This window comes from Geotrypetes seraphini, chromosome 1, assembly GCF_902459505.1.
Source record: "Geotrypetes seraphini chromosome 1, aGeoSer1.1, whole genome shotgun sequence".
Taxonomy (NCBI): domain Eukaryota; kingdom Metazoa; phylum Chordata; class Amphibia; order Gymnophiona; family Dermophiidae; genus Geotrypetes; species Geotrypetes seraphini.
The window spans coordinates 173,199,016-173,212,346 of record NC_047084.1 but is presented as its reverse complement, the minus strand read 5'-3'; the positions used below and the strand labels follow the sequence as shown (position 1 = coordinate 173,212,346).

General features: G+C 43.8%; 1 protein-coding gene across 14 annotated transcripts in view; it reads right to left on the bottom strand.

Moving 5' to 3' along the window:
* NPY5R (neuropeptide Y receptor Y5) overlaps positions 1 to 13,080 on the bottom strand; it is a 35,101-nt gene extending 22,021 nt beyond the window's left edge. For 9 of the 14 annotated variants that reach the window (XM_033941639.1, XM_033941669.1, XM_033941687.1 and 6 more), the window contains exons 1-2: positions 12,838 to 12,979; positions 12,589 to 12,721 (exon numbers count right to left, since the gene is read on the bottom strand). Coding sequence is in view for 2 of the 14 variants with exons in the window: in XM_033941622.1 (XP_033797513.1) it covers positions 12,838 to 12,972 (135 nt within the window). In the remaining 12 variants the exon portion in view is untranslated. Of the gene's footprint in view, positions 1 to 12,588; positions 12,722 to 12,837 lie in introns of all 14 variants that reach the window. The other 5 variants (XM_033941622.1, XM_033941629.1, XM_033941650.1 and 2 more) reach the window with 3 other exon arrangements.
* Positions 13,081 to 13,331: the final 251 nt, after the last annotated feature.

Genomic DNA, 13,331 nt, shown 5'->3' with positions numbered 1-13,331 from the left:
TGGGCATCCCCGCCAGTAATAGATATGACTTCTACTGCAGAGGCGAGTTGGGGAGAGAGAACAGAGAGGAAATGCATAGCCCCCCTCCCCTCAGTCCTCCCCTACGACCTCCCTCTTCAAAACAGACTGCTAGTTGCATACCCACTTACACCCACACACAGATTGCTAGTTACATACACACACTCTCTCTCAAGGGTTAAAAAGAATTCCATGAGGTGTGCACAGTATGTTTTCCCCACTTATTAATTTCTTTTTCATTATGATCTACAAAAGGATGGGTTCATGAATCTGCTATTTAAGGAAGTCACTCATGAGTCATGAAGTAAAAACAAAGCATAGCAGAGTGAAAAAATGATTTTATTGCAAAACTGCCTTGTGTGGATTTTTTTTTTAATGCCTTAGACATAAAGGCTACAGAGCTTAATTGGTTCAGTCATAACATTCTGTAACGTGTCAATGCCACACTAAAAAAACACCACTGCATTTCATCTCTAATACATTAGATCCTAGCACACACTAATATCAGGGCACCAGGTCCAAGCTTTCTGTTAAATAATAAAGAGTTAAAACACAGTGTATCAGGGAATCAATGGCGTTTCCCAGTACTCATTAATTTCTTCTCCCTTTCTTTGAGCGAGTCATCTTCAAATCCAGTACTCATCCATGACACGCACAAACCTAAGAAATGGCTGCCTTGAGGCATCTACCCATCACATTGCTGTTCTCTGGATTACAGTAAATACCAGCAAGGTTAATTGAGCCTTCCGTCACTGTGAGGCAGATAAAATAATTAGTAACTGTAACTACATAATAAATGTGTTGGTTATAGAATGCTTTTTATAAGAGACTTATAAAACACCATTTTAAAAATATGTAATGGCTCAGGAAATTATATATACTGTAAGGTAAACAGTGAAAGAGAAGCTGAAGGAACTTAAGGAAGTTCTGGTGAATCCACTCGTAGGCAGAACGCGGTTTTGTTTTGGGAGGGCCTAAAAGCTCTGCCCAGCAGGATCCTGCAGCATGTCTCTTTCCATCTCCCAACTTCCCCAACCGCCTCCTCCTGGTCACAGTATTGTAAAGAAGAACACCAGATTTATCTGGTGTGATATAACATTAGCTGAGCTGATGTCACCGGCTGGTAATATTTATTGAATGATGGTGTGTGTAAAATGGGGGGGGGGGGGCAGAGGGTGAGGGGAATATATGAGGTGTTGTCAAGGGTCTGTAGAATAAGGATTGACAAGTTTATAAGAGGAGGTAAGAAAGGGTTAATAGAGCTTGTAAGAAAGAAAAATGATTAGGGAGGTTTCTAAGGTGATGGGGTGGAGCAGTCACGTGATTGGTTGGATGTTGTGGCAGTTTGGAGTGAATTCTGTGAGGAAAGGGGAACAGTAGAGTAGTCTCTTCAGGAAAAGATTATCCCTCCCTCCCGTTTGTGCTGGTGTTATGTTTTGTGTCAGTGTTATGGGGTGGGGTGGGGGGTGTACATGTTATATATCAACTTTGTGGGTTTGGTGGAGCTTATGGGGTTGGGGGGAGGTGGTCGCAGCTGTGGGTGGGGCGGAAAATGGGGTTTGGCCCACTTGTATCTGGGAGATGAGCAGTTAATAAATAAATAAATAAATGTAACACTCATAGGCATTACCGCTGCGAAGGGAAGCATGGCCTTGCGTCACCATGGATCATGTTTGGTGGGAGGGGAAGCATGGCCTTGCGTCACCGAGGGTCATGTTTGGGGGAATGTTATAAATTTAAAGACTTAACAGGAGCTAGTTTCGACACCGAATAGCTCCCTGGGGGTTTGTTGGTTTTTGAACACAGATTGTATTGTAAGTGGAGATAATATTCAGACACATAATAAAGCTGCAGCCAAATATTTATTCCAATAAAACTGAGTTGTGTGATTATTGATTGATTAGCTTTCAGTTGCAGGTGATGGGAATGTGAATGCTAATGTTATGTTAAATCTTTGGGCAGCTGCCACGCAGTGTCAACGAGCAGGCCTTTATCAGAAGTCTTCATTCTGCAGCGACGTTAGTTGATGTTGCACGGCGGCTGCCTGAAGACTTATGGCAACCAGGAGGAGGTAGGTGGGGGACTAGAGCCGCCCATAACTGATTCATTTGACCAACTGCCAATTTTTAGGGGGCCTCCCCCATCCCCATGACTCCGCTGGCTGAGCTTTTCAATACTTCTCTAGAATTGGGACTGGAGAAAGGTGGATGTGGTCCCTCTCCACATAAGCGGAAGTAAGGAAAAAGTAGGGAACTACAGGCCAGTAAGTCTGATTTCTGTTGTAAGTAAACTAATGGAAAAAATTAAAAGAGAATAATGAAGTTTCTGGAATCCAGTGGATTAAAGGACCCGAGACAACATGAGTTTACTAGAGGCAGGTCTTATCAGACAAATCTGATCTATTTCTTTGACTGGGTGACCAGAAAATTAGATAGAGGGAGTGCACTAGATGTAGTATATTTAGATTTTAGCAAAGCCTTTAACAGTGTTCCACATAGGTGTCTAATAAATCAACTGAGTGCCATTGGGATGGGCCCCAAAGTGGTGGACTGTGTCAGGAATTGGTTGAGTGGAAGGCAACAGAAGGTACTGATTAGTGGAGATCGCTCTGAGGAAAGGGATGTTGCCAGTGGTATGCCCCAAGGTTCGGTTATTAGGCCTGATCTTTTTATAAGCAAAATTGCTGAAGGGCTGTCAAGTAAAGATTTGCCTCTTTGTGGATAATACCAAAATATGCAATAGAGTATGCAACTCTGATGATGTGAATAACATGAGGAAGAACCTAGCGAAGCTTGAAAATGGTCTAAAATTTGGCAGCTAAGATTTAATAATAATAATAATTTTATTCTTATATACCGCCATACCGAAAAAGTTCTAGGTGGTTCACAACAAGGTGAGCTAATACATGGGATACAGATAAAATACAAATTAGAATAATGGACTTAAGAACAGATAAAGACAGAAAGCATTTACAATATAATGCAGAAAGTGCAAGATATAATGCTAAAAAGTGCAAGGTAATTGACGTGGGCTGCAAAAACCCAAGGGAATATTAGTTTAAGAGATGAATTTTTGTGCACGAAAGAGGACTTGGGTATGGTTGTATGTGATGATCTTAAGGTGGCCAAACAGGTTGAAAATGTGACAGCGAAAGCTAGAAGGATGCTAGAGTGCATAGGAAGAGGTATGGCCAATAGGAAAACAGAGATATTAAAGTCCCTATATAAGTTTCTGGTGAAAACTTCTTTAGAATATTCTGGTGACCGTGACCCCCCACCTTCAAAATGATATAAACAGGATGGAGTCGATCCAGAGGAAGAATACAAAAATGGTTGGTGGTCTTGGTCATAAGGTATATGGGGCGAACGTAAAGATCTCAATATGTATACTTTGGAGGAAATGCATGAGAGGGGAGATATGACAGAGAAGTTTAAATATAGTACCTTTGTGACATAAATGTGCATGAGGCAAATCTCATTTGAAAGGAAGCTCTGGAATGAAAGGGCATAGGGTGAAGTTAAGAGGTGATAGGCTCAGGAGTAAAATATGAAAATACTTTTTTACAGAAAGGGTGGTGGATGCATAGAATATTTATTTATTTATTAAATTTTCTATACCATTCTCCCAGGGGAGCTCAGAATGGTTTACATGAATTTATTCAGGAACTCAAGCGTTTTTTCCTGTCTGTCCCAGCAGGCTCACAATCTATTTAATGTACCTGGGGGTAGGGGGGAGGTGAGATTAAGTGACTTGCTCAGGGTCACAAGAAGCAGTGTGGGATTGAGCCCACAACCTCAGGGTGCTGAGGCTGTAGCTTTAACCACTGCGCCCACATAGCCCCACTGGTAGAGGTAGTGGAGACAATGACTGTGTCTGAATTCAAGAAAGTGTGGGAGAAGCATGTGGGATATCTTAGGGAGAGGAGATAGTAGATGCTGTAGATGGGCAGACTGAATGGGCCTTTTGGCCATTATCTGCCATCATCTTTCTATGTTCTATGTTTCTAACAACGTTAACAAGGTTGCTGGTATCATAAGGAAAAATAGTTCTCCTTTATACAACCCACATACTATATAATTCAGAGCTGAGTCACATGTAGCAGATACTAAGTATTTGTAGGAATATATACTAATCTTTCTTACCACACAAAAATATGACTGACTTTGCATTTTATTATGTATATATTTTACATTTATAATCCAGCTATAAGCTAGGTAGATTACAATAAACACACACAAGACAGGGAAAATACTTAGAGTGATATTTATTTATTTATTCAATTTTTTTATACCATTCTCCCAGGGGAGCTCAGAACGGTTTACCCCAAGCCCTTCGCCGGAACCCCACAATTACCAGCAGGAGGGAACCCAAGCCCTCCTGCCAGACAACCTGCCCCCCAAACCCCAAAACCCTCACAGGCAGGATGGATCCCAACCCTCCTGCTGGACAACCTAACATAGTAACATAGTAGATGACGGCAGATAAAGACCCAAATGGTCCATCCAGTCTGCCCAACCTGATTCAATTTAAATTTTTTTTTTTTTCTTCTTAGCTATTTCTGGGCGAGAATCCAAAGCTTTACCCGGTACTGTGCTTGGGTTCCAACTGCCGAAATCTCTGTTAAGACTTACTCCAGTCCATCTACACCCTCCCAGCCATTGAAGCCCTCCCCTGCCCATCCTCCTCCAAACGGCCATACACAGACACAGACTGTACAAGTCTGCCCAGTAACTGGCCTAGTTCAATCTTTAATATTATTTTCTGATTCTAAATCTTCTGTGTTCATCCCACGCTTCTTTGAACTCAGTCACAGTTTTACTCTCCACCACCTCTCTCGGGAGCGCATTCCAGGCATCCACCACCCTCTCCGTAAAGTAGAATTTCCTAACATTGCCCCTGAATCTACCACCCCTCAACCTCAAATTATGTCCTCTGGTTTTACCATTTTCCTTTCTCTGGAAAAGATTTTGTTCTACGTTAATACCCTTAATAACCTCCCCCCTGAACCCCAAACTCCTCAACAGCAGGAGGGATCCGGACAACCTCCCCCCCCCGAATCCCGAACTCCTCAACAGCAGGAGAGAGCCCAAGCCCTCCCCACCCCGCCTCCACTAGCCTTAATCGCTGACCGGATGGATGAGTTCTTCCTCCGGCCGGCAGGCCCGCCATCCTCTGAATGGCAAGCCTGACTCTTCCTGCATTTCCCAGGTACCATCTTGGTGGGAGTGCTGGCACCTCCCCCCCCCCACACCATACTCGTACCCTAAATCTTTTCCAGTATTAGCAACTTCTCTGGCCTGCTGCTTGCACTGGCATGGCTCCCTTCTGAAATCACTTTTGGAGAAGTGGCTCGCGCTGGTGAAGATTTAAAGAGGTAAGAGGGAAGGGAGGGCATGAGGTGCAGAGAGGAGGGTGTGGGGGGTGGGCACCACCACCCTGGGTGCCTCCTACCCTCATTATGCCAGTGGTCATATCTCTGTATTATTCTCATTTGAGATGTAGATCCCTAGATGGTAAACTCTGTCACTGCTGACACAGAGTTCTTTTTAGAGCTGGCATGCTGTGTACAAGCAGAGGTATATCATTAGGGGTACTCTTGAAAAAATGAATCGGCAGCCCTTGGGAGCAGAGAGAGATCAGGGCAGAAGATTAACAGCCTTTGGGAACAGCTCAGGGCAGAAGGAAAGGGGCTGCGGAGGCACCTTCGGTGTCTGAGGGCCGAGAAGAGCAGAGGCAGCCCTGTTACTGGTGGTTGCCGAGCCCTGTTGAGGATTGGCAACTTGGAGCCCCAGCAGGAAGCTACCCCAGAGGCTCCTCTCAAAGGAAAGGAAGGCTGCCGAAGTGTGGAGCGGCACTAGTAGCCCAACAAAGGCGCCTGGCCATTGGGGTGCGATCAACGCCTGCGGTCCAGCAAGGAAGAAGGCTTCCTGAAGACTAATGGTGGAGGTGGAGCACTGTTGGGAGGGCCAGTGACCCTCAGAGCTAAGGGATAACCACTGGGTCAAGCCCACCAGCCAGGAAGGTCAACACCCACCTATCCTTAAATGCTTCCATGAATTGGGTGAGAACTTGGGGACTGGGCAAGGGTGGATTGGAAAGGGAAGGAAGGATCTAAGTACACAGCCAAGCCCACTTAGTGACTAAGCTAAGAAGCTTGGGAGGAGCCTATAACCACAATGTTGGCAGTCAGAACTGAAAGGGGCTTAAAGGTTTTGGAGATGCTAGATATGACCTGAGAGTTAAAGGTTCAAGAGACTATAAACAGAGGGTTTATCTGAATAGTATACAAATGCTGTTGAATTATCTGCACATGCTGGTTTAAGCATGGAAGTACTAGAATTGTAAAAAACTTTTCCTAACAATTTGTTTATTGATTAGGCCTATGTACATAAATCAAATAAATCAGTTTAACTTATTAGCCAACCTTGTTCTTAGAAGTTGTTTGGATTTCTCTTGGGAGGGGAGGGGGGGGAAGAAGAGGATGAATCTACCCGCTTATACATCTTTTTTTCCAGGTGGAAGCACTGAGTACTAACCAAGTGAAGGACCAACGGAAACTCCAGCCAGGTTGGACCCCAGATCCAGAGCTGCCCTGAAGGAAGCCTGACACATGCATACTCCATCTTCCCCATATTTTCCAGGCCCCAGCAATGCAAACTGAACACGTTACCATGCAAACTGCCTTGTACAATTGTGAATGTGCAAAATCATGTAACTGTTCCCATTTATTTTCCTTTCTTTCCATACTCCAGGTGTTAAGAGCCATCCCCTCGAGACCTGGCTCATGACACCCATCAGGCAGACATACATGTTTCTGGAAAAGCAATACAACAGGACTTATCCATGGACCAGGTCAGCCATAGAGTGCCTCTTCAGACTCCTAAAGAGCCACTTCAAGTGTCTCAACAGGACCAGAGGTGTACTCCTATACAGCCTTCAGAAACAATGGTGTAGCTAAGACTGAATGGGTTCTGGGCAGAAAAAATGAGATAGGTCCCTTATAACACCATTGCCTCCAAGGTAGTGGGGACTAGGGGGAGGTGAAAGGAGGATGCACATTTCCCCAAGTTGACATATTGCAATTAACAAATTCAGAAAAAAAAATCTTTCTTCTGCATTTGCTGTCCGAGCATTTCTTTGGTCCTCGTGTTTCTCTTCTGCTTTTCTTCAATCTCTCCTGTTCTTTTGGCACTTCTTCTGTGTCCAGCATTAATCTTTTCTGTGTGTTTCTATCCGTCCTGTCCAGTGTCTACCCTCTGTGTCCCTGTCCCTATTTTCTCCTCATGTTCAGTATCTCTTCTCTGTGACCCTGTCCTTTCCCTTGTGTCTGGTATTGCCCCTCTGTGTCCCAAGCAAGCAGCTCTGCAGGCCAAATGTTGGGCCTGCTCTCACTGCAGTGCCAGATATTCCTACTGGAGGTGATATTGTCCTGTAGTAAGTCCAATTGCTCACACTGCAGCTCTACAAGTTCATACTGCAGCATAACACTTTCCCTTTTCACCTTCAGCTATGTGTACTGCAGCTCTAGCTGCAGGCCCATTTTCTCCTAAATGGCCCCCAGATCATTTGTCATTGTGAGGTTTGGGGTGGGGGGCACCTATTCCTGTACCAATCATTGAAAGTGATCCTCATCTACATTCTAACCTAGATGGAATGGTGAGGGAAGGTGCAAGGATGCTGGGCTTTCTGGCTGACTCATAGCTGGCACTTCCTCCCACTGGTACTTGAGGATGACAGCTCCTTTTGCTGATCTTTGGAAGATGGAGGTTCCTCTGTCTTCTCTTCCAGCTATGGAGGTTCCTAAGGCTGACCTTCCTCTGATGGTGCATTTCCTGGATGCCCCTCAGGTGATCCTGTGTCCTGTTTCCTGGAAGTACCTTCTCCTGCAGATAAGGAGTAATAAAAATGTCCATGAGTCAAACTGTACTCTCAAAAATCATGCAGTCTACCTCCTCTCTGTTACAGATATGTTACTGGAATATCTACCTGATGCTATTACACCTGGCTATGAGTAAGCAGCATGCCATTATCTCCTAACCTGTCATCTTTACTGTGTGAGATATATGCCAATGATGATATGGGTCTTTCTGCACCAGTGACATCTGGTTGCCAAACCTCTGAGTCACCCTGAGGCATATCCCTTTTTGCTCCTCTAGCACTGACTCAATCACTATAACAATATGTTCCCATCAGGTTTCATAATTTCCTCTGTTACGGGTTTGTGAGTCCTAATTAACAATGGTGCCCTTCTGTGGCTTTGGGGAAACCCCCGTATACCTCATATCTCATCTCGTACATTGCTAAAATAATACACATACTCCTATCAAGGAGGGTGAGGTGGTATTGAAACAAGGAGACAAATATGCCACAATACTCACTTTCATGGCCCCTTGGCCGATGTGAATCATGCTCCGAGACTCCCTCAATGGCGAACTGCTCCAGTATCTGGAGCACCCTCATCTCTGGGGGGCTTAGAACCTACTGCAGGACTGGAGAGAGCTGGCTAATGAGCACCTGCTTGTGGTGTTTGGCCTCCTTCATAGAAACATAGAAACATGATGGCAGATAAAGACCAAATGGCCCATCCGCAGTAACCATTATATTCTTCCTCTCTCTAAGAGATCCCACGTGCCTCTTCCATACTTTCTTGAATTCCAACACAGTCTTTGTCTCCACCATCTCCTCTGGAAAACTGTTCCACACATCTACCACCCTTTCTGGAAAAAAGTATTTCCTTAGATTATTCCGGAGCCTGTCACCTCTTAACTTCATCCTATGCCCTCTCATTGCAGAGTTTCCTTTCAAATGAAAGAGACTCGACTCAAGGGCATTCACATTATGCAGGTATTTAAAGGTCTCTGTCGTATCTTCCCTCTCCCACCTTTCTTTCAAAGTATACAGATTGAGATCTTTAAGTCTGTCCCCATACGCCTTTTGATGAAGACACATACCATTTTAGCAGCCTTTTTATATCTTTTTGAAGGTGTGGCCTCCATAATCTATATATATAAAATCGGAGGTATGTTTGTGTGTATGTGCCGCGATCACGCAAAAACGGCTTGACCGATTTGAACGAAACTTGGTATGCAGATCCCTCACTACCTGGGATGATATGTTCTGGGGGTCTCGCGGCCCACCTGCACACGTGGGCGGAGCTACAAACATAAAATCAGATTTCACTCATTCATGTCAATGGAAAAAATGTAAAAAGCTGCCATTCTCACAGTAATTCAAAAACGGCTTGACCAATTTGAACAAAAATTGGTATGCAGATCCTTCACTACCTGGGGTGATATGTTCTGGGTGTCTCGCGGCCCCCCTGCACACATGGGCGGAGCTACAAACAGAAAATCAGATTTCACCCATTCATGTCAATGGAACAAATGTAAAAAGCTGCCATTCTCACAGTAATTCACAAACGGCTTGACCAATTTGAACGAAACTTGGTATGCAGATCCCTCACTACCTGGGGTGATATGTTCTGGGGGGTCTCGCGGCCCTCCTGCACACGTGGGCGGAGCTACAAACAGAAAATCAGATTTCACCCATTCATGTCAATGGAACAAATGTAAAAAGCTGCCATTCTCACTGTAATTCAAAAACGGCTTGACCGATTTGGACGAAACTTGGTATGCAGATCCCTCACTACCTGGGGTGATATGTTCTGGGGGGTCTCATGGCCCACCTGCACACGTGGGCGGAGCTACAAACAGAAAATCAGATTTCACCCATTCATGTCAATGGAAAATATGTAAAAAGCTGCCATTCTCACATTAATTCAAAAACGGCTTCACCGATTTGAACGAAACTTGGTATGCTGATCCCTCACTACCTGGGTTGATATGTTCTGGGGGTCTCGCGGCCCACAACTCTATGTTGCTTGCTCAAGGGTGGGTTCACCCAAGAATTTATATGTTCTTGCTCCAGGAGGTGAAACTAAAATTGTTGTTTATAATCACGTTTTGCGTTAGTTGTATTGTATTCATTTTGTCAAATATTTCACATTATTATTTGAATATTGTACTTTTTATTAAGCTGTAAAAAAATACTTTCATTCACCACTATAAAGTATCTTTATTTGAATCCATTTACAGTGTTATTGCTATAATTAAATACCCGTGCAACGCCGGGGCATCAGCTAGTTGTATATAATATTCTAAATAAGGTGTCACCAGTCTTATACAGGAGCATCAATGCCTCCTTTTTCCTACTGGCCATACCTCTCCCTATGCACCCTAGCATCCTTCTAGCTTTCACCGTCACTTTTTTAACCTGTTTGGCCACCTTAAGATCATCACATACAATCACACCCAAGTCCCGCTCTTCCATCGTGCACATAAGTTCTTCACCCCCTAAACTATACCTTCATTATTTCATTCAATTCTGATCATCAACCACAAAGTTCTATAAAAATCCCTAAAAATTGTGCACACAATTTTGGTAAAAACAAAGAAATCCAATGAATCTGCAGTAAAAGGTGAACTCCAAAAACAAGAAAAAAAGCTGCAGAATGAAATGTACAAGGTACAGGAATCTTTATTAAAAAAGCCTACAAAATTGTAATGCTTAAAAAATGGCTCTCATATACAGTACATGAAATACAGACCCAACACGGTCTGTGTTTCGGAGAAACATTCCTTCCTCAGGGGTCTAGGATATCCAATGTATCACATGTAGAGAGTGAACGTGGAAAACAACGTTGTGTTAAAATCATCAAAATTTTTGTATCGGAAGCAAGAAATTCTCCTTCTGAGCAGGGACTCAAAAAGGTATGCGAAGGGAGGCAGGTAAAAAAAAAACCTGTCAGATTCTGTCGGTACAGACGACGGGAGGCATCCTTCCTATCTCAGCCAGACTCCACCAGGCCATACGGCAGGCCCGGCGGAGGCCTGCAACAAGCCCGGGAGGGGGTGGGCGGGTGTGCGATGACCCGAATATAAGCCAAGGCCCCCTGTTTCTGGTCCATTTATGTGGCCCAAAACTCTCGGTTTATATTCGAGTATAAACGGTAGCAGAATCAGAAAAGGTTCGAAGAGCAACCAAAATAATAAAGGGGATAGAACGCCTCTCATATGAGGAAAGGCTAAAAAAGGTTGGGACTCTTTATCTTGGAAAAAAAAAAACCTGAGGTGTGGGGGGGATATGTTTGAAGTCTAAAAGATCCCGAGTGGCACAGAACAGGTAAAAGTGAATCGATTTTTTTACTCTTTTAAAAATTACAAAGACTAGGGAACACTCAGTGAATTTACAGGGAAATACCTTGAAATCAAATAGGAGGGAAAAAAATTTTTCACTTGGGGGAAATCATTGCAAGAGGATGTGGTAACAGCTGTTAGTGTAGCTGGATTTTAAAAAAGATTTGGATAAGTTCCTGGAAGAAAAGTCCATAGCCTGCTACTGAGACAGACATGGGGGGAAGCTACTGCTTAGCCTGGAATCAGTAGCATGGAATGTTGTTACTTTTTGGAATTCTGCCAGGTACCTGGATTGGCCACTGTTGGAAAGCAGGATGCTGGTTATATGGAACATCAGGCTGTCCCAGTATAGCTTTTCTTATAATTATCTCTAATAGATAGAAATGAAAAACTACTTGAAGACTTATCTTGCGGTTCAGAGCATATCTAGCTGTCTGGTCTGCATTTATTGGAGGACTGTGTGACTGTAAGTGTGTGAAGCATAGCCTTTCCGGCATCCTGGGGGAATCTCCAATCCTGGCCTCTGCCTGAAAAACAAATATTGTGTACCCAGCCAGCTTTAATGCACTGGAGCGTCAACTAGATGATCGCCTAGTGAAGTCTAAAACAGGGCCAGGGCTACATACTCACCAATACAGATAACATAGGGATGCAGATGACATGTTATTACTATACATATATATAGATAAAGTTTTTAACACAAAAATATTTATAAAAATTTAACAGTGATGCAAACAAACCCTAAGTTGCAAATCTTACCTAATCCTCCTCGCTATAAGAAAGAAAGTTTTGTTGACAAAACACAATGAATCTCATTTGCAAGACTGGGAAACAATGTCAATGTCAAAGTGTGTCAAATCTGTCACACTTTAAGCAACCAAGAAGTTTAAGTAAGTACTTTGGCAGAAAAGGCTTGGAAGATATAGGGCTCCGATTACGAAGCTGCGCTAGCGATTTTAGTGCGCTCTATAATACCCCGCGCGCTAGATGCTAACGCCTCCATAGAGCTGGCGTTAGTATTTTCCGTGTAGCGCGGGGTTAGCACAGGCGGCATTGTAGCGCGCGCTAAAACCGCTAGCGCACCTTTGTAAAAGGAGCCCGTAGGTTTCTTTCACAGAGGGCAATCTCTCCGAATAGGCTATTTTTCTGTATGCCATGACCGACATGAATCTGGTAATGTGCATAGCAAAACCTCCGAATGAATTATTTTCTGGCAGTGATCTATGTGAATTTCTCCTATAAAGACGGGGTGAATTCATCAGTTGCACAAAGGCATAAACTGAAACTAATGACCACACATCTTTATTACACCTGATCAAACAATGAGCTGCTTGTTCCTCCAGGTTTTGGTCTCAGTCGGCAGTGGCTTTCATACCTTTGATGCTTTCACAGCAAAAGTTGAAATGACAGGCGAGAAACGAAACACACAGCTGCAGCCAGAAAATATAGGGGACTACAGGCAACGCTAACAACCAGCAGCAAAGTGTTAGCATGAATTCTGAGAAGAACTGAAAAATAAAAATGCTGTCAGCGTCACCCTCCAGGAATCCACAGTCAGACAACCTCGACACACTCCATAATAGTGCCCAAAACTCCAATATATGCAAGGAAAAAGGAAACGTACCTTTACTCGATTTTCACCCCACTTAGTGAATCTTGTCTGGATTATCAGCAGAGAGAACGAATGAATAAATGAATGGGATGGAGGGATGAAAACGTGAGAGACACGAAAGGGACGAGGGTGAAAAAGCAGTGGCATTTCTCCGGTGTGGGATTGTGAAGATTGAAGAAGAGAGCTAGAGACGCCCCCTTAAAGCTGAACTCCACCTTATCCTGGCATCACATGGTGTGCACTGAGCTGTAGAGTCATCTACAAACGCATCACCTTTAAATCACCCGTCTGGGGGGGTGTTGCCTAGTAATTTCTGAAAGAAACGCAATTAAGTGTAGAAGCATAGTTTGAACTGAGAACAACTTTGGAAGGAGAGAAGTCTCATCAGCTGCCTGTCCTGGAGCGTTCCTACAGTTTCTTTGCAAGTCAGCGCCATCTTGTGGTTAAAAGCAGCCCTCATTTCTTAAATCACCTTATTTTCAACTTTGGTAAACACTTTCATAGAA